We start from the raw sequence: 21,902 nt of genomic DNA on the forward strand, positions 1-21,902 counted from the left end.
TGTACAAGATTGCTTTGGAAAGCTCAGGTACTGTATAAATGTGTGATATCATTACATGATAAGGAGTGAAGGGAAAAAAATATTTACCAAAAGAATACCACATCACAGTTTAGAAGATTCAGTTAAAGTTGATATTCAATATAAATATAGTCTCTATGGAATTTTACAGTGAATGTTTCTAAGTGAATTGGAAGGATGTTTGATCTGGGAATGCCTGAACTTATCTCTTGGACTTCTTTGGTTTTGGGTCTCCCTAACCTTCCCAGACAGTCTGATTGGTATTCAAGGTAACCTTAGTTTCATGGCAGATTTGACTGAAATTAAGTTATTAACACAATAGGCCAGTGCTGGAAAGTTGACATTTAGTAACTTTAGGGAGAATTTTTGCCATATTATGTCCATGTTTTAATGAAGAGTTTTCTTCATTTGCTGTTCACATAGCTATTTATACTTCCAACTGTCAGCATTATTCGTTTTAGCTACTTATTTAAGGTTTATATTCTTCCCTATACCCAACTCCTCTTGATGTCAGGTAACCATTTGATCATTATAGATGTCTCCAGCACTGAGTACTGACATTAGCAGCTAGTGTTGCTTCATAAATATTTATTCAGCAAGTACATGGGTGAGTTAACTACATGCAACGCTTGTTGTGTTCACGTATTCCTTGTGTTGCAATTGTCCATCTGTAGGCTTTGGAAATTTTTCTGAATTTAAGTTGGAGTAGTATGCAAGGCAAGGCCAACCATGTGGTGTTTCATGCTAGAGTTTATCTGAGTGCTCATAGCATATCAGAGACACCTGACAGCAATAGGAAAACCCCCAGGTGTTCTCTAACTTGTACAGTCCAAGCCCCTCGTTGTGTTTACAAGAACTACCTGACCTGTTCCACCTCTGGTGCTCTCCATCCTGCCACTGTGTGGAATAATCTGTCATTCTTTCTCCTGGCCAAGTCTTAGACATTTTTCAAGAGTAGGTTTGGGTCTTATTCCCTCAGGAAATCATCTCTGAACTATGGGTTGAAATTAGGTTCTGTTTTCACTCACCGATGTATTTATTTTAAAAAATTTTGTTGTGTTTTGCTATGCAACAATGTGAATCAGCTCTATAAATGCATATATCCCCCCACCCCGTCCCCTTCCCACCCCACCACCATCCCATCCCTCTAGGTCATCACAGAGCACCAGCCTGGGCTCCCTGTGTGATACAGCAGCTTCCCAGTGGCTGTCTGTTTCACACATTGTAGTGTACATATGTCAATGCTACTTTCTCAATTTGTTCCACCCTCTCCTTCTCCCACTGTGTTTACAAGTCTGTTCTCTACATCTGCATCTCTTTTCCTGTCCTGCAAATAGATTCATCAGTATCATTTTTCTAGATTCCATATATATTTTCTAGAATCCATATATATATATATATATGTATTTGTTGTTCTCTTTCTGACTTACTTCACTCTGTATTGAAGAAAGTAGGGAAAACAGCTAGACCATTCAGGTATGACCTAAATCAAATCCCTTATGATTATACAGTGGAAGTGAGAAATAGATTTAAGGGCCTAGATTTGATAGATAGAGTGCCTGATGAACTATGGAATGAAGTTCGTGACATTGTACAGGAGACAGGGATCAAGACCATCCCCATGGAAAAGAAATGCAATAAAGCAAAATGGCTGTCTGGGGAGGCCCTACAAATAGCTGTGAAAAGAAGAGAGGTGAAAAGCAAAGGAGAAAAGGAAAGATATAAGCATCTGAATGCAGAGTTCCAAAGAATAGCAAGAAGAGATAAGAAAGCCTTCTTCAGCGATCAATGCAAAGAAATGGAGGAAAACAACAGAATGGGAAAGACTAGAGATCTCTTCAAGAAAATTAGAGATACCAAGGGAACATTTCATGCAAAGAAGAGCTCGATAAAGGACAAAAATGGTATGGACCTAACAGAAGGAGAAGATATTAAGAAGAGGTGGCAAGAATACATGGAAGAAGTGTACAAAAAAGATCTTCATGACCAAGATAATCATGATGATGTGATCACTAATCTAGAGCCAGACATCTTGGAATGTGAAGTCAGGTGGGCCTTAGAAAGCATCACAAAGCTAGTGGAGGTGATGGAATTCCAGTTGAGCGTTTCAAATCCTGAAAGATGATACTGTGAAAGTGCTGCACTCAATATGCCAGCAAATTTGGCCACAGGACTGGAAAAGGTCAGTTTTCATTCCAATCCCAAAGAAAGGCAATGCCAAAGAATGCTCAAACTACCGCACAATTGCACAATTGCACTCGTCTCACACGTTAGTAAAATAATGCTCAAAATTCTCCAAGCCAGGCTTCAGCAATACGTGAACCGTGAACTCCCTGATGTTCAAGCTGGTTTTAGAAAAGGCAGAGGAACCAGAGATCAAATTGCCAACATCCGCTGGATCATCAAAAAAGCAAGAGAGTTCCAGAAAGACATCTATTTCTGCTTTATTGACTATGCCAAAGCCTTTCACTGTGTGGATCACAATAAACTGTGGGAAATTCTGAAAGAGATGGGAATATCAGACCACCTAACCTGCCTCTTGAGAAATCTGTATGCAGGTCAGGAAGCAACAGTTAGAACTGGACATGGAACAACAGACTGGTTCCAAATAGGAAAAGGAGTACATAAAGGCTGTATATTGTTGCCCTGCTTACTTAACTTATATGCAGAGTACATCATGTGAAACACTAGACTGGAAGAAACACAAGCTGGAATCAAGACTGCCAGGAGAAATATCAATAACCTCAGATATGTGGATGACACCACCCTTATGGCAGAAAGTGAAGGGGAGCTAAAAAGCCTCTTGATGAAAGTGAAAGAGGAGAGTGAAAAAGTTGGCTTAAAGCTCAACATTCAGAAAACAAAGATCATGGCATCTGGTGCCATCACTTCATGAGAAATAGATGGGGAAACAGTGGAAATAGTGTCAGACTTTATTTTTTGGGGCTCCAAAATTACTGCAGATGGTGATTGCAGCCATGAAATTAAAAGATACTTACTCCTTGGAAGAAAAGTTATGACCACCCTAGCTAACATATTCAGAAGCAGAGACATTGCTTTGCCGACTAAGGTCTGTCTAGTCAAGGCTCTGGTTTTTCCAGTGGTCATGTATGGATGTGAGAGTTGGACTGTGAAGAAGGCTGAGTGCCGAAGAATTGATGCTTTTGAACTGTGGTGTTGGAGAAGACTCTTGAGAGTCCCTTGGCCTGCAAGGAGATCCAACCAGTCCATTCTGAAGGATATCAACCCTGGGATTTCTTTGGAAGGAATGATGCTAAAGCTGAAACTCCAGTACTTTGGCCACCTCATGTGAAGAGTTGACTCATTGGAAAAGACCCTGATGCTGGGAGGGGTTGGGGGCAGGAGGAGAAGGGGACGACAGAGGATGGGATGGCTGGATGGCATCACAGACTCGATGGACGTGAGTCTGAGTGAACTCTGGGAGATAGTGATGAACAGGGAGGCCTGGTGTGCTGCGATTCATGGGGTCGCAAAGAGTCGGACATGACTGAGCAACTGAACTGAACTCACTCTGTATGACAGACTCTAGGTTCACCGACATCACTACAAATGACCCATTTTGTTCCTTTTTATGACGGAGTAATACTCCATTGTATAAATGTACCACATCTTCTTTAGCCATTCATCTGTCAATGAACATCTAGGTTGCTTCCATGTCCTGGCTATTTTGTAAATAGTGTTGCAATGAGCATCGGGGTACACATGTCTCTTTGAATTATGGTTTTCTCAGGAAACTTCCCTGGTGGCTCAGACAGTAAAGCGTCTGCCTACAGTGTGGGAGACCCAGGTTTGATCCCTGGGTTGGGAAGATCCCCTGGAGAAAGAAATGGCAACCCACTACAGTACTCTTGCCTGGAATATCCCATGGATGGAGGATCCTGGTAGGCTATAGTCCATGGGATCACAAAGAGTTGGACAGGACTGAACGACTTCACTTTCATTTTTCACTTTTACTTTCAGGGTATATGCCCAGAAGTAGGATTGCTGGGTCATATGACTTCCCTGGTGGCTCAGACAATAAAGAATCTGCCTGTGATGTGGGAGACCTGCATTTGATCCCTAAGTAGAGATGGTTCCCTGGAGAAAGAAATGGCTACCCACTCCAATATTCTTGCCTGGAGAATTCCACAGACAGAGGAGCCTGGCAAGCTACAGTCCACGGGCTTGCAATAGTTGGACATAACTGAGTGACTAACACTGTCAATACCTGTGGTAGTTTTATTCCTAGTTTCTTAAGGAACTTCCATACTGTTTTCCATTGTGGTTGTATCAGTTTATATTCCCACTAACAGCGCATGAAGATTCCCTTTTCTCCACACCCTCTCCAGCAGTTTTTGTTTGTAGATTTTTTTGATGATGGCCATTCTGACCCGTGTGAGTTGATACCCCATTATAGTTTTGATTTTCATTTCTCTAATAATGGGTGATGTTGAGCATCTTTTCATGTTTGTTTAGGTTTGCTTAGGTCTTCTGCCCAATTTTTGATTGGGCTGTTCATTTTTCTGATATTGAGCTGCATGAGCTGCTTGTATATTTTGGAAATTAATCTTCTGTCAGTTGCTTACTTTGCAATTATATTCTCCCATTCTGAGGTTGTCTTTTCATCTTATTTCATCAGAGGGTTTTATGTATTTCTTGATCTTAGTTCTGATATTATATTAAAATTATCTCCTATGTTGCTCATTCTCCCATGAGTCTATAACTCCTGAAGGGCAAAAACTACCTTTATTTCCAAACTAAGAAGAATGTATATGGCTGGCATGCGTAAGATGCTCAGTAAATGTTGGAGGAGCCAAAAGGACTAATTCCAAGTGGGATTTCTTTTTCCAGAAGGAGCAAGATAGTGAGATGAAGTGCAAATCCTTTGAGGCTTTGTGGGGTGACAACCCCGAGCGACAAAGCAGGATCCTCTTCCCAGCACCTACAGGGGGTGAAGCAGAGCCCTTCCAGGCCAGAGGTTCACTGTTGGGTAAATCTGTGTTTTTCTGAGCACAGACTGCAGTTCTGGTCTAACTGGTACTCTGGTTTACTCAGTCTCAAGGGAGAAGAGAACCAGATAATTTTCCATTCAATATCATACAGATTGGAGGAACAGATTTTCACCCCTACAGACTATGAGAATATAGAAAATGCAGGGGCTAGAAACATTTATCTACCCTGTCCTTGGAAATTTTGAAAATCCCCAGAAGGACACACTCGTGATCTCATGAAAGAGATTGGTGTGGCTGGCAGTGATTCTCAGAGAAATGTCAGCATACTGTTCTTCAGTGCCACAGTTTCTTCTCTGGGAATAATAGATTTTTTAGTGAGAACAGGGGGCATTTATTTCCATTTCAGCAGTCTTAAGTATGAGTTGAATTATAGATAATAAAAACTCTAATTAGTTACCAGTCCTAGACAATCAATTAACCATCTTCTCTAATAGCATTATATCGGTACACTTCCTAACAGGCACCTGTTTCTTTTAGCTGCCTTTCCTTCCACTAGTTTCCTGAATTAATGGGCAAAAATGTACTATGGTTATGTAGAGACCTCAGACAAACCTAAAATACTTGATCTGATATTATTCCTTAAAGAAATGGTTTAAAAGAATTTCAGATGCTATTTCTACTTTCATGTCTGACTTGACTTATTAATAACAAATTGTCTAATGCTTTTCCACTGGTGGAAATTCTAAGACCCCAACTTCTGTCTTCTGCATTTCTACCGAGTGAGCTGCAGTGAAAAGCTTGACTTGTTCTGTAAATATAGTATATCAGCAGCTCTCAACATGGTTTCACAAGAATCTGTATTTGTGAAAGTACCACATGTGATTCTGATCCACAGCTAGTGTTGAGGATAGTGATGTCTTCGTTTAGGCTGCTATAACAAAAATACCATAAACTGGGTGTCTCTCTCTCTCTCTCTCTCTTTTTTTTTTTTTTTGTTAAATCAGAGGATAATTGCTTTACAAGGGCTTCCCAGGTGGCGCTAGTAGTAAAGAACCTGCCTGCCAGTGCAGGAGACGTAAGAGACACAGGTTCAATCCCTGGGTCAGGAAGATCCCCTGGAGGAGGAAATGACTACCTACTCCAGTATTCTCGCCTGGAGATTCCCCATGGACAGAGGAGCCTGGCAGCCTACACTCCATAGGGTCACACAGAGTTGGACATGAGTGAAGCAATTTAGCATGCACGCACATGCTTTACAATGCTGTCTTGGTCCCTGCTAAACAACACGGTGAACCAATCATAATTACATATGTACCCCCTCCCTTTTGAGCCTCCCTTCTTCCTCCCATCCTACCCCTTTAGGTGAATGGGTGTCTTAAACAAGAGAAATTCATTTCTCACTGTTCTGGAGGCAAGGAAATCTAAGATGAAGACACCAGCAGATCTGGAGTCCAGTGAGAATCCTCTTCTTGGTTGGCAGATGTTTGTCTGTCTGCTTGTATCCTCAGATAGTGGAGAGCAGAAAGAGGGGCTAGCTCTGTCCTTCTTAAAAGGACACTAATCCCATCATGAGGGCACCACCCTTATGACCTAATAACCTCCCAAAAGGCCCTGTCTCCAGATATCATTACATGAGACAGGGTTCCTATAAATGAATATGGGAGGTGGTAGGGAGTAAATATGTTCAGTTCACAGTAATTGGATTAGAAAATTCTATTTGTTAAATTGCTTCTTTTTTTCCTGGAATGAGTGCAGGGCAATGCTTCACCAATTATTTGCCCTCTTCCTATAGATGAAGTGTGAAAAGTGGTAATACAAGAAATAAAATGCGGTTATCCAGGTACCTAGTAAGGTTTCACATATACTGCTTGGACATCTTATTAAATGAAAGTAAAGAATCATTACTTTCATAATCATTTAAAAAGTAATACTTCTATATACTTCCTACAACTCCCAACTAGAACTATTTTAATACCCTTGGCCAATAAATCCTTTCTGTTAATAATATAATTACTAAAATTTAGATTATATCAGAACTAATAAGAAAAGTCCATCTTCTGTGTAGTGTGTCAAGAAGTTAGAGATAAAATTTTAGACACACTATAATTTTAATAATTTTAATAGCTTCCTTTGGGTTAAATAGACTTCCCAGGTGGCAGAGTGGTAAAGAATCCACCTGCCACTGCAGGAGATGTTCAGTCTTTCGGTCAGGAAGATCGCCTGGAGAAGGAAATGGCAACCCACTCCAGTATTCTTGCCTGGGAAATCCTGTGGACAGAGGAGCCTGGTGGGGGTATGTCCTACAGGATTACAAAAGAGTCAGATACAACTCAGTGACTAAACAACAAGATAACTAAGTAGAAAGTGACTAAACAACAAGATAACTAAGTAGAAACAATTACATTGTTGCTACTAGAATTATGTTCTAAGGACAATAAGTTAAAATGTTCAGAATTGCAATTATAAGATTTTGGCAAGTGACAAGCTAATTATCTAGTAATTTATATGTCAAGCCTAATAATTTACACCCCAACTCATATATACTTGTATATATGCAACAAATATGAAATAGTCTCCTCCTCAATTCTCCTCTTAAAAACCAGCAGATATTTACTGGTTGAGAGTAATTCCATAGTTCTGATATTAAATATCGCAGCACTTTTTTTCATAGGTCAGTAGATGGACATGACTAAGGCTAAATGAATTTTCAAAAATTAGTGAACCAAGCAGAAACTGTGAAGCAGGGAATTTATTGTTGATCTCACTAGTTTTGTCTGCTCTTTTGAAAATCCACCCACCTAAGAATATGTAAAGGAGTAATTCTTATACTTCATTACCATAAAAACCTCATTGTAAAAACAAGCATACAATTAAAACCCAATATTGATAGCTTATGGTGAATGGTATTGGATTCGTGATACCCGAAGAAGATTTAACTTTGGGACCAAGGACCAGTCTTGATCACTATAGAGGTTTTGTATAGCAGAGTTTTGTTAAAGTGAAAGTTCAGTTGCTCAGTCATGTCTGACTCTTTGCTACCCCATAAATCGCATGCAGCATGCCAGGCCTCTCTATCCATCACCAACTCCTGAAGTTTACCTAAACTCATGTCCGTCGAGTCGGTGATGCCATCCAGCCATCTCATCCTCTGCCATCTCCTTTGCCTCCTGCTCCCAATCCCTCCCAGCATCATGGTCTTTTCCAATGAGTCAACTCTTTACATGAGGTGGCCAAAATATTGGAGTTTCAGCTTCAGCATCAGTCCTTCCAATGAACACCCAGGACTGATCTCCTTTAGAATGGACTGGTTGGATCTCCTTGCAGCCCAAGGGACTCTCAAGAGTCTTCTCCAACACCACAGTTCAAAAGCATCAATTCTTCAGTGCTCAGCTTTCTTCACAGTCCAACTTTCACATCCATACATGACCACAGGAAAAACCATAGCCTTGACTAGATGGACCTTTGTTGGCAAAGTAATGTCTCTGCTTTTGAATATGCTATCTAGGTTGGTCATAACTCTTCTTCCAAGGAGTAAGTGTCTTTTAATTTCATGGCTGCAATCACCAACTGCAGAGATTTTGAAGCCCAATAAAATAAAGTCTGACACTATTTCCACTGTTTCCCCATCTATTTCCCATGAAGTGATGGGACCAGATGCCATGATCTTCGTTTTCTGAATGTTGAGCTTTAGGCCAACTTTTTCAATCTCCTCTTTCACTTTCATCAGGAGGCTTCTTAGTTCCTCTTCAGTTTCTTCCATAAGGGTGGTGTCATCTGCATATCTGAGGTTCTTGATATTTCTCCCGGCAATCTTGATTTCAGCTTGTGCTTCTTCCAGCCCAGCGTTTCTCATGATGTACTCTGCATATAAGTTAAGTAAGCAGGGTGAAAATATACAGCCTTGATGTACTCCTTTTCCTATTTGGAACCAGTCTGTTGTTCCATGTCCAGTTCTAACTGTTGCTTCCTGACCTGCATATAGGTTTCTCAAGAGGCAGATGAAGTGGTCTGGTATTCCCATCTCTTTCAGAATTTCCACAGTTTATTGTGATCCACACAGTGAAAGGCTTTGGCATAGTCAATAAAGCAGAAATAGATGTGTTTCTGGAACTCGCTTGCTTTTTTGATGATCCAGCGGATGTTGGCAATTTGATCTCTGGTTCCTCTGCCTTTTCTAAAACCAGCTTGAACATCTGGAATTTCATGGTTCATGTATAGCTGAAGCCTGGCTTGGAGAATTTTGAGCATTACTTTCCTAGCATGTGAGATGAGTGCAATTGTGCGGTAGTTTGAGCATTCTTTGGCATTGCCTTTCTTTGGGATTGGAATGAAAACTGACCTTTTCCAGTCCTGTGGCCACTGCTGAGTTTTCCAAATTTGCTTGCATATTGAGTGCAGCACTTCCACAGCATCATCTTTCAGGATTTGAAATAGCTCAACTGGAATTCCATCACCTCCACTAGCTTTGTTCATAGTGATGCTTTCTGAGGCCCACTTGACTTCACATTCCAGGATGTCTGGCTCTAGGTGAGTGATCACACCATTGTGATTATCTTGGTCATGAAGATCTTTTCTGTACAGTTCTTCTGGGTATTCTTGCCACCGCTTCTTAATATCTTCTGCTTCTGTTAGGTCCATATCATTTCTGTCCTTTATCGAGCCCATCTTTGCCTGAAATGTTCCCTGGTATCTCTAATTTTCTTGAAGAGATCTCTAGTCTTTCCCATTCTGTTGTTTTCCTCTATCTTTGCATTGATCACTGAGGAGGGCTTTCTTATCTCTTCTTGCTATTCTTTGGAACTCTGCATTCAGATGCTTATATCTTTCATTTTCTCCTTTGCTTTTCACTTCTCTTCTTTTCACAGCTATTTGTAAGGCCTCCCCAGACAGCCATTTTGCTCTTTTGCATTTCTTTTCCATGGGGATGGTCTTGATCTCTGTCTCCTGTACAATGTCACGAACCTCCGTCCATAGTTCATCAGGCACTTTATCTATCAGACCTAGTCCCTTAAATCTATTTCTTACTTCCACTGTATAATCATAAGGGATTTGATTTAGGTCATACCTGAATGGTCTAGTGGTTTTCCCCACTTTCTTCAATTTAAGTCTGAATTTGGCAATAAGGAGTTCATGATCTGAGCCACAGTCAGCTCCCGGTCTTGTTTTTGCTGACTGTATAGAGCTTCTCCATATTTGGCTGCAAAGAATATAATCAATCTGATTTTGGTGTTGACCATATCTGGTGATGTCCATGTGTAGAGTCTTTTCTTGTGTTATTGGAAGAGGGTGTTTGCTATGACCAGTGCGTTCTCTTGGCAAAACTCTATTAGTCTTTGCCCTGCTTCATTCCATATTCCAAGGCCAAATTTGCCTGTTACTCCAGGCATTTCTTGACTTCCTACTTTTGCATTCCAGTCCCCTATAATGAAAAGGACATCTTTTTTGGGTGCTAGTTCTAAAAGGTCTTGTAGGTCTTCATAGAACCGTTCAACTTCAGCTTCTTCAGCGTTAATGGTTGGGACATAGGCTTGGATTACTGTGATATTGAATGGTTTGCCTTGGAAATGAACAGAGATCAGTCTGTCATTTTTGAGATTGCATCCAAGTACTGCATTTCGGACTCTTTTGTTGACTATGATGGCTACTCCATTTCTTCTGAGAGATTCCTGCCCACAGTAGTAGATATAATGGTCATCTGAGTTAAATTCACCCATTCCACTCCATCTTAGTTCACTGATTCCTAGAATGTCGACATTCACTGTTGCCATTTCCTATTTGACCACTTCTAATTTACCTTGATTCGTGGACCTAACATTCCAGGTTCCTATGCAATATTGCTCTTTACAGCATTGGATCTTGCTTCTATCACCAGTCACATCCACAACTGGGTATTGTTTTTGCTTTAGCTCCATCCCTTCATTCTTTCTGGAATTATTTCTCCACTAATCTCCAGTAGCATATTGGGCACCTACTGACCTGGGGAGTTCCTCTTTCAGTATCCTATCATTTTGCCTTTTCATACTGTTCATGGGGTTCTCAAGGCAAGAATACGAAGTGGTTTGCCATTCCCTTCTCCAATGGACCACTTTCTGTCAGACCTCTCCACCATGACCCTTCCATCATGGGTGGCCCCCCTTGGCATGGCTTAGTTTCACTGAGTTACACAAGGATGTGGTCTGTGTGATCAGACTGGCTAGTTTTCTGTGATTATGGTTTCAGTGTGTGTACCCTCTGATGCCCTCTCACAATACCTACCATCTTACTTGGGTTTCTCTTACCTTGGACGTGGGGTATCTCTTCACGGCTGCTCCAACAAAGCGCAGCCGCTGCTCCTTATCTTGGACAAGTTGCCCCTCCTGACCTTGAACATGGAGTAGCTCCTCTCAGCCCTCCTGCTCACAGCTGCCGCTCCTTTGAGGTTGGGTTGCTCCTCTCAGCCACTGCCCCTGACCTCTGACATGGGGTAGCTCCTCTCAGCCACTCCTGCACCGTCACAGCCTGGCACAAGAACGGAAAAGGGACAGAAAAATCTTCTGACATAGACATCAGAAGAGGGACAGAGAATGCCCCCCTCACTAGAGTTAGCTATGGAGTTATATACTTTTTAATTAATTATTACAATAAATCAAAAGAATGTCTCAAGTTTGTGAAAATTTTACCAAACCCACTCCCACAATTTACATTTTAGGATAACAGGTTTAGAACTTAATAACAGAAAGATCCTACCAGACCCACTCCCATAATATACATTCTAAGATATCAGGTTTCTCAAGAAGGTCAGGAAGCAACAGTTAGACCTGGACATGGAACAACAGACTGGTTCCAAATAGGAAAAGGAGTGCATCAAGGCTGTATACAGTCACCCTGCTTATTTAACTTATATGTAGAGTACATCATGAGAAACACTGGGCTGCAAGAAGTACAAGCTGGAATCAAGATTGCTGGGAGAAATATCAATAACCTCAGATATGCAGATGACACCACCTTTATGACAGAAAGTGAAGAAGAACTAAGAAGCCTCCTGATGAAAGTGAAAGAGGAGATTGAAAAAGTTGGTTTAAAGCTCAACATTCAAAAAACAAAGATTGTGGCATCTGGCCCCATCACTTCATGGGAAATAGATGGGGAAATAGTGGAAACAGTGTCAGACTTTATTTTATTGGGCTCCAAAATCACTACAGATGGTGATTGCAGCCATGAAATTAAAGGACGCTTGCTCCTTGGAAGAAAAGCTATGACCAACCTAGATAGCATATTGAAAAGCAGAGACATTACTTTGCCAACAAAGGTCCATCTAGTTAAAGCTTTGGTTTTTCCAGTGGTCATGTATGGAAGTGAAAGTTGGACTGTGAAGAAAGCTGAGCATTGAAGAATTGATGCTTTTGAACTGTGGTGTTGGAGAAGACTCTTGAGAGTCCCTTGGACTGCAAGGAGAACCAACCAGTCCGTTCTGAAGGAGATCAGCCCTGGGTGTTCATTGGAAGGACTGATGCTGAAGCTGAAACTCCAATACTTCGACCACCTCAAGCAAAGAGTTGACTCATTGGAAAAGACCGTGATGCTGGGAGGGATTGGGGGCAGGAGGAGAAGGGGACGACCCAGGATGAGATGGCTGGATGGCATCACCAACTCGATGGACATGAATTTAAGTGAACTCCGGGAGTTGGTGATGGACAGGAAGGCCTGGCGTGCTGCGACATGGGGTCGCAAAGAGTTGGACATGACTGAGCGACTGAACTGAACTGAAGATATCAAGATTAGCCAGAAGGTTTTCAGAAAGGAGAAACTGTCCTCAGTCAGGATACATTTTTGTTATATAGTCCTTAGTACAGAGTTTAAACTGAGTTGTTTGTTGTATAATCATCAGTTTGAGGCTTAAAAAAAAAAATTATGTGACTAAGACTAAGAAACTTAGAGGAAAAAAAAATATTTGTCCTTTCCTCTTCCTCAAGACCCCTCTCTCCTCGGGAACCTCTAGACTTCTTATCAACCTGCCTAGGAATTGACTCTCTCAATACAAAACCAGAATATCACTATTTCATTACACCTAGTCATTACTCGTAAGTATAATTGGTAGAATTACTAGATTAGGGAGGAGTTGCCTTTGTTAAAAAGAACATTTTATTTTTTTTAAATCACAATTTATTGATTTACACTAGAGATAGAAGAGAAGATAATCTATCCTTTCATGAAAGCATAGCTACTTTTGATACTTGCCTGCAATTAGAATGGGGAGACTCATGGCTTTAAAATTCAGACTCTCCATTGGATAGTACCATTTGAGTGCATTACATAGGAGTTCAGAGGAATAAGTAAAATTCTTGCCTAGGGGGTGGGTTGGGGGCTGGGGAAGAATGACTCTTGATGTTAGCCTCCTGTGTCTATCTAAAGGCCAGTCAACTTTTCTATCATCCATTCATTCTTAAAGCAGTATTTACTAAGCATTTCCTGTGTGAATGTACTACCTCTATGTAAATTACAAGACTGTGTAAATTACATAGACTCTTCCTATGTACTGGAAGAGGCACTGGGAGGAGGTGGTGGGCTCATAACTGCAGATGGCTTTGCCAGGAACATTCGAGGCCTCCATATTGTCTGAGGCTTCCTCTTTCATCTGTTACATATGACTGCTCCTTCCTGCTGCCAAATTCTTAGTGATATAGTTATCTACAGGAATTCTCTGCTTTGTTTATGGGACTTAATAGCCCTGGGCCTGCAATGAATAAGATGCTACGGCAGCATGTGGTAAGGAGCTTCATTTATCTGGAAAGGTTCCACTTCTGTACTGTGGTAGGCATTATGGGTCATAAGAACAATCATTCTTATAGTTTGACTAGGTTTTTATAGTCTAGGACCATGGGTCAATGCTCCTTTGCTTACTTTGGGAAACACCTGTTCACTTCAGATGGGTGTCATTGCCCTTAGGCATCAGAGGAAATAACATGTCTAGGATGTTACAGTCTTTTCCTTATTTTCCCACAGGAATTGTCATTTCAATATTCAATAGAAAAAAAAAAAAGATCTTTCGAGGGTGGTAGATTACTATCTTTTGTAAAAACTATAAAGGCCCTTCTGAATTCTAAGGAAGTGGAAAGAGAAGAAGGCATGGATATGGAGTCAGCATGAGAAATGTTTGTGACAAAGTAGTGAGGATATTTGTCACTTGCACTGTGACAAATCCCCTTCCAGCTTCCATTTTGGTTATTTAAAAATACTGGAATGCATTAAATTGGATGGAATCTCAAATTAAATTCCTTTGGGGAAAGATGTTGCCAGAACATCTAATATGGGGTACTGGACAAACATCTTAGGTGGGGACTGACTCTGTATCAATTTTTTTTTCCCATTAAAAACATACATTCTTGCTATTTATACGGGTTTTCTTCTCCCTTTCTCCATCCCTTTTGTATCTGGTATTTCTCCCTCGACTCTTCCTTCTTTCCCAGGTGTGTTTGATAACTGCTCCCACACTATCAGTGACAAGGGCTGGGCCCTGGGGATCCGCTCAGGGAAGGATGTGGGAAGGCGAGATGCTCGCTTCTTCTTCTCTCTTCGCACCGACCGAGTGAAGAAAGCCACCACTGTGATGGGCCACAGTCGCTACCAACCGGGCAAGTGGACACATCTGGCAGCCACTTACGATGGACAGCGCATGGCCTTGTATGTGGATGGCACTCAGGTGGCTAGTAGTCAAGATCAGTCTGGTCCCTTGAACAGCCCCTTCATGGCATCTTGTCGCTCTCTCCTCCTTGGGGGGGACAGCTCGGAGGACGGGCACTCTTTCCGTGGACACCTGGGCACCCTGGTCTTCTGGTCGACAGCCCGCCCACAAAGCCACCTTCAGCACAGACCTCAGCAGCCACTGGAGGTGAAGGATTTGACCACCCTGCTACTGACCGCCAGTTTTGAGCCCCTGGAAGAACAGTGGGTCCCCTTTAGAGACGGGAAGTACCCACGGCGTGAGGTTCTCCAGGGCTTTGAGTCAAAGCCTGAGATTCTGTCCCCTCTGCAGCCCCCGCTCTGTGGGCAGACAGCGTGTGACAATGTGGAATTGATCTCTCAGTACAATGGGCACTGGCCCCTCCGGGGAGAGAAGGTGATCCGCTACCGGGTGGTGAACATCTATGACGACAAGGGTCTGAACCCCACGGTGAGTGAGGAGCAGATCCGTCGGCAGCACGAGGTGCTCAATGAAGCCTTCAGCCGCTACAACATCAGCTGGCAGCTGAGCATCCACCGCGTCCACAGCTCCACCCTGCGCCACCGCATTGTGCTGGTGAACTGTGAGCCCAGCAAAATCGGCAACGACCACTGCGACCCCGAGTGCGAGCATCCACTCACGGGCTACGACGGGGGTGACTGCCGCCTGCAGGGACGGTGCTACTCCTGGAACCGCAAGGACGGGCTCTGCCACGTGGGGTGCAACAACATGCTGAACGACTTTGACGAGGGCGACTGCTGTGACCCAGACGTGACCGAGGTGCGCAAGACCTGCTTCGACCCTGACTCACCCAGGAGGTAAGGGACCGGGGCTAGGGGGTATCCTGCTTGGAGGGTGCATTCCTGACATCATTTTATCGTTTTGGCTTCTGGAGACAAAAGAGTGTTCGCTCAACCTCCAAATAAAACGATTACTCCACCAGGTATCGGTGAGCTTTCATCAAGTCCTAGATGTTGTGCTGGATAATTAGGGACACATGGATGACTAAGATGAAAACGACCTTTACCAAACTCAGTGTCTTTGAAGCACACAACTGTGGATGTGGTGTGAACTGTGCACACGCCAGGTGCTTGAGATACAGGAAAGCTGAACGACTTTATCTGTCCAAGGAAGCCAGGGCATCTTTGCAGAGAACAAACGAGGTACACATTGATAGACACCACTCATACAGGAGTCAGGAGACCCAGGTTCAATCCCTGGGTTGGGAAGACCCACTGGAGGAGGAAATGGCAACCCACTCCAGTACTCTTGCCTGGAGAATTCCATGGACAGGCTACAGTCCATATATTGCAAAGAGTCGGACACGACTGAGCGACTAACAGTTTCACTTCCGTTCTTTCCACAGTCTTAGGTTTCCAGCAAAGTAGCACAAATTCATGAGGAGGCCCCATGTGTGCATGGTCTCTGACGTAGATTGAGCAGTTCTGCAGCCTTATGAACTTAAGATGTTTCACATCTAAGCACAAGTGCAGTCTTCCTTTTTTGCTCCATTAAATTTCATTCTCCACACAGTATTTGGAACAATCCCACTGGAAAGGTACATCAGGTCCAGTCACTTCCCTCCTTACATGTTTTCCTACCATACTTAGAATAAAATCTGAGCCCCACTCCTGTCTCCTGGATTACAACCTGACCCCTGTCTACCTCTCCAGCGTCTCTCCCACCCCATCCTGGTTCTCCACACCCGCACTAAACAGCCTCACAGACTCTAGTCTGTTCCACTGAACACACTAAGCTTGTCCCTGCCCCAGAGCTTTGCACTAGCTGTTTCATCTTGGAATCTTCTTTTCCTTAATCTTCCCTTGGTGAATTTTCTCTTGTTATTCCAACATCTATTTAAATGTCACCTCTTGGTGAGAGCTTTCCTGATTGCCTAATCTAAGTTGACTAGTCAATCTCTATTATGTAAACTAATTCAAATTATCTCCATAACACTTATCACTTCTGTTTTTTTTCTTGAGCACTTGTTTATTTGTCTTTCCCTGGCCTAGAATATCAGTTCTTGTTACATTCCAGTGCCTAGAGCAGCAGCTGAAACATAGTCATCTATTTTATGTTTATTTTAATGAATAAATGAATCTGATGTGTCATCTGTTGTGAGACAGAAGCCAATAGGAGGATTTCTGCTTGATGGTTGGTGCCGGGGTTGAGGACTGTTAGAGGGAGTTAAGAAAGGCTAGACGTGGTAGTAAACTTGTTAATTTGTGCATATGGACAAGGGTTCCCTACTTATAACTTGTACCTTTGTATGAAATATAAAATGCCTCACGCCAGAGCTAGGGTGTTGTGTTGGTGGGAGGTGGGAGGATTGGATCTCAGTTTCCACCCAATACCTGAATGGGTGCCTTTGAATTTTTTGGACATGATTTGTGTGGTAATTCATGGTCTTGTGTGTGGGCAGTCCTTTTGATGCCCCTATGTGTAGGTGGTTAGAACCAATTAATAGAGTCTCCTATATCTCAGACATGTGATGTCAAAAATGGTAAGATTTGCAGAGAGGGAACAGAGCTGAATTCCAGAGCCCTTGCTACTTAACCAGCTATGTAAATTGCGCAAGTCACTTTTAGAAACTCAGATGTCTTGTCTGTCAAATGAGGGTGGTTGCAATAATACTGGCATTACCTATATCTTTGGGTTATTTTGTGAAGCAAATGAAATAAGGTACAAGAAGTGTGTTAGTCACTCAGTCGTGTCTGACTCTTTGCAACCTCATGGACTGTAGCCCATTCATGGAATTCTCCAGGCAAGAATATTGGAGTGGGTAGCCATTCCCTTTTCCAGGGGATCTCCCTGACCCAAAGATTGAACTCGGATCTCCTGCATCGCAGGCAAATTCTTTAACATCTGAGCCACCAGGGAAGCAAGGTACAGGAAAGTCCTTGGTAACTCTAAAGTTTTCAAAGTACAAAAATAGTACTAAACTAACATTAGTTATTATCATTATTAGAACTGACAGATGGGAAGCCTTTGTTTACATAATAATACCCAGGGAACTGATCATATTACCAGAAATATTTGCATAAGAAAGACTCTGTTTGGGTTTGGTTTTTAGATTTTGATAACCTTAAGCAGAAGCTAAACCTCACTAACAACAGTGTTTGCCAACTCAGGATCTCCAGAGAGCTCTCCAGGCAAATCTGGCTTGTTCTCATTTGTCTACTAGCTCATTACAACAACACACTGCCTTGACTGAGAGAGATGTCTTGCATGGTACCTCTGCATCTTTCTCCTTAGAGTGGCCCCTTATCTCTGAATCCTTACTGCCACTGCTCGTACCCAGGGTTTATAACTTATTCACCTTACTGCTTCAGAGTTGCCATGGTAACTTATCCTTTTCTATCTGTGGACCCAGAAGTGTTTCAAACTTTCTTATCCTTACATGCAAAACTTGCTTTGCAGAATAAAAGGAACTATTCATACTTTTTTGGTTGTTGTTGTTGTTTAGTTGTTAAGTTGTAGCTGACTCTTTTGTGACCCCATGGACTGTAGCCCACCTGGTTCTGCTGTCCATGGGGTTTCCTAGGCAAGAATGCTGGAATGGGTTGCCATTTCCTTCTCCAGGGGATGTTCCTGACCCAGGGATCAAACTCCTGCATTGGCAGTCAGATTCTTTATCACTGAGCCACAGGGAAGCCCAAATAAATGCCCCTGGTTAAAATATCAAAAGTACCAAAGACAGTTGTACCAAAAAATAAGGAATGGCAATCCTCTGCCTAACCTTCTCTACTCTCTAGCCTTACTCCCATCTTTAATTATTTTACTTGCCTTTTTAGTAATAACCTCCATATACATATATCCAAACATTATATTTATATTACTTGGTTCATCTATTTTATTAAAAAAAAAAATCTGGGCAGGGAACATGCATATGGCTTGCATTTGTTCCCCGACTGGGGATCAAACCGACGCCTTTGGCAGTGAAAGTGCAGAGTCCAAACCACTGGATCAACTTATTTTCATCAATTTTAAACATTATGTTTAAACATTAATTTTAAATATTATGACTTGCTTTTATTATAACGATGAGAGTTTTACTTTTCTCCCACATCACATCTGCATTTTTTAATATATTTTAAAATTAATGTTTTAATTTTACTGTTTTTAGTTGACTCAGTTATATATATTTATAATATTGTGACTATAAAACATTTTTCTTTTGGTTGCAGAGCAAGGTTTTGTTCTATTACTATGCTCTCTTTCTGGCATAGCTCTTCTACTTCCCCATACACATGTACCCTATCCCTTGAGTCTCTATTTCCTCCTTCCCTTCTATCTTCCTTCCTTTCTGATATCTTCATTTTCAAATGCTCTATCATATCTATAGAATAGGTAAATAGATCTATAGAAAGTGTCTTTTTATTTTTTTAACATTCCTCTGGAGCTCTCCCTTCCAGCTCATTCCACTTTTCCCTCCTCTTCCAACTTAACCAGTTATATTTAGTTCTGCTGCAGAGTTGTTATCCTGAAATTTCTCTGATTTTTTTTGGGGGGGGTGGATTGAAGTCACTGTGTCCTGAATTGCATGAATATCTCTTAATTTACAGCTTAATTTTTTCCTGGAAAACCTCCTTAAGTAACTTTCTAAGAAAGGATGTTTTAGGTAACTTCCAGAAAAGCATTTCTCAAAATGCTTTTATTTTGCCTTTACCCAAAACGGATAGTTTGTCCTGGTGTAAAATTTGAGTTGGGAAATATTTTCTCTTAAATTTTTGAAGGAATTCATTATATTGTCTCTAGCTTCTATTCTGATAATTATGTGTTTGAGAGGTGATTTTTTTTCCTATTAAAAGTCATTTTGAATGTTTAGCCGTGTTACTTTAGGGATTTCATGATACTTTTTTTAAGGGCTGGCCTTTTAGTCTTCTTTTGTTGATATTCAGTGATTCTTGCAGTTTGGACTCATGCCTCCTGTTGTTGTCATTGTTGCTCATTTGTTCAGTTGCTCAGTCATGTCCAGCCCTTTGAGACCCCATGGACTACAGCATGCCAGGCTTCCCTGTCCTTCACATCTCCCAGGGCTTGCTCAATCTCACATCCATTGAGTCGGTGATGCCATCCTTATCTCTGGCAAATTTTCTGAAATTATTAGACTGATATTTCTTAATTCTCTGATCTCTTTTTCCCCTCTGAAATTTCTGAGGCTTGATCTTCTGAATTTATTCTGTCCTTTGCCTCTCATATGTTCTATCTCATTGTTATTTAGTTCTGTCTTTTGGAGATTTCCTTGAGTTTATCTTCTAAATCTTCTGCTGAATTTATTTTTTAATCTTAGCAATCATATATTTAAGACTTTACTCTGATTTTTCTATATTAGTCTGTTTTTAAGGATGCAGTCATTTTCTGAGGCTAAAAGTAAGATGAATTCTGAATTTTTTTCCCAGTGCAGTATATCTAATTCATTTGTAGTAAACTTTTCTTTTTCCTTTTTTTCCCCCTCTTAATTCTGATCTGTCTTTCATGCTGGTGGATTTTCTCAAGTGTATAGTGCTTATTCACAATAAGAAACACATTTTTATAGCCCTATTAATATGATTTTAAAAAAGGATACTTATTTGTAAATTTCTTCTTTTAGGGGGAGAAACCTGAAGACAAGTGGAGAGGATAGGTTTTCTTTTTCTCAGTTCCCTTATACTTATTTCATGTACAGACCTTTTATTCATACTCCATTTTCTCTGCTTTGTATTTCTTGTGCTGAATTTTTATTACTGAAAACAGTGAATGTTTTTCATAACTCTTACTGGCAGGAACCATATTTTGAAAAACAATTATTTATCAAGTTTTCTGATGTGCCAGACACAGTAAGACAAGCAAAGGGACAAATATAAAGAATACATAGAGTAAGTGTTCATAGTTTAGTGGAGGGGTTTAATAATTTTATCTAAATACCCGGGTTTAAATCCAATCTGAGCCACTAAAAGCAGAACATAGAGTGTGGACTGCTTTTCTGCGCCACGGCTTAGATTGCTTGAAAGGACTTTGGTTTCACAGAGATGTAGATCTCTGGATTTCTATGACGGCCTATGACTCAGTGGAGTTAGCGGTTGTCTCTGAACTAAATTACCAGCATCTAGCATCTCTGTTGGGCTTCCCTGGTGGCTCAGCAAGTAAAAATTCACCTTCAGTGCAGGAGACACAGGAGACATGGGTTTGATCCCTGGGTCAGGAAGATTCTCTGGAGAAGGAAATGGCAACCTGGTCCAGTATTCTTGCCTGGAAAAACCCCATGGACAGAGGAACCTGGTGGGCTATAGTCTAAAGGGTCACAGAGCATGGACACACGACTAAGCATTCAGGTACCACACGACAGGCATGGCATAGCATCCATATTGTTACAATTAAATCACAGTGCTCAAGTTCACAGTTCCTTTGTTCTGTGACTCTGAAGAACCCAACTTCAACAAATGTTTTATCAGATATTTTTTGAGGAGCAGAGTGTGCCAGGCACAGAGTCCCTCTATTCAGGAACTCCCCGTTTAGTAGGCATTGGTCGGAAAGTGGGGGACACACCTATAGACAGATTACTAACATGCAAGTACAGTGATGGCTCTATGAACAGTCCTCTTCATTTTTCCAATCCTACTTAATGTTCCCTCTTCCCCACCCACAGCAAGAAACCAGAAATGTAGCCCAAAGGAGTTCCTCTCCCAAAGGCTCTGAGAGGAGGAGAGAGTCTGAGGAATTTGGCACCAAACATCTGTAACCCAGATGCACCTATCAAAGGGAGAGTATTTATCAGACTCAGGAATGGTCAGAAGGAGATATGAACTATAGATAACATTACCCAGCCAGTTGAACAGAATTACCAAGGTAGAGAAACTTGGCTTGTGGAAAGTGAAGGCAACATAGGCCAGATGTCTATTTCTGCATGGCAGCTACCCTAAGAGAGGATCTACAATTGCTGTGGGAACAAGGGCTTGAAAGTCCCCTTTAGTAAAATCCCAAATGTCGTTGGCTATGCCCTATGATGTATCTTAGAAAGCCAAGTCAAGGGAATGTCTATGCCCTAAGGGAAACCCAGCTTCCCTGACCTTTGCAGTCTGAAGCTTCTTTTTTGGTCATGACTTATTTTTGTTGTTTTTCTCTCTAAAATTATGTCCCAGAGATGAAGGGTGCTTTGCTGCTGAATCTACTTTCCATCCCTTGCTCTACCTCCCCTTTTCACATGAGTTTAGTATCTAACCAAATCTAGAACCTTGTGTTTGCCTCTTTGC

The 21,902-nt window shown here is 41.6% G+C and overlaps 1 protein-coding gene across 1 annotated transcript in view; it reads left to right on the forward strand.

Annotated features, from left to right (window-relative positions):
* PAPPA2 (pappalysin 2) overlaps positions 1–21,902 on the forward strand; it is a 309,041-nt gene that overhangs the window by 31,566 nt on the left and 255,573 nt on the right. Inside the window, exon 2 of the mRNA XM_052654064.1 lies at positions 14,417–15,488. Coding sequence (XP_052510024.1) covers positions 14,417–15,488 — 1,072 coding nt within the window. The remainder of the gene's footprint in view (positions 1–14,416; positions 15,489–21,902) is intronic.

Source organism: Budorcas taxicolor, chromosome 16 (genome assembly GCF_023091745.1).
Source record: "Budorcas taxicolor isolate Tak-1 chromosome 16, Takin1.1, whole genome shotgun sequence".
NCBI classification, from domain to species: domain Eukaryota; kingdom Metazoa; phylum Chordata; class Mammalia; order Artiodactyla; family Bovidae; genus Budorcas; species Budorcas taxicolor.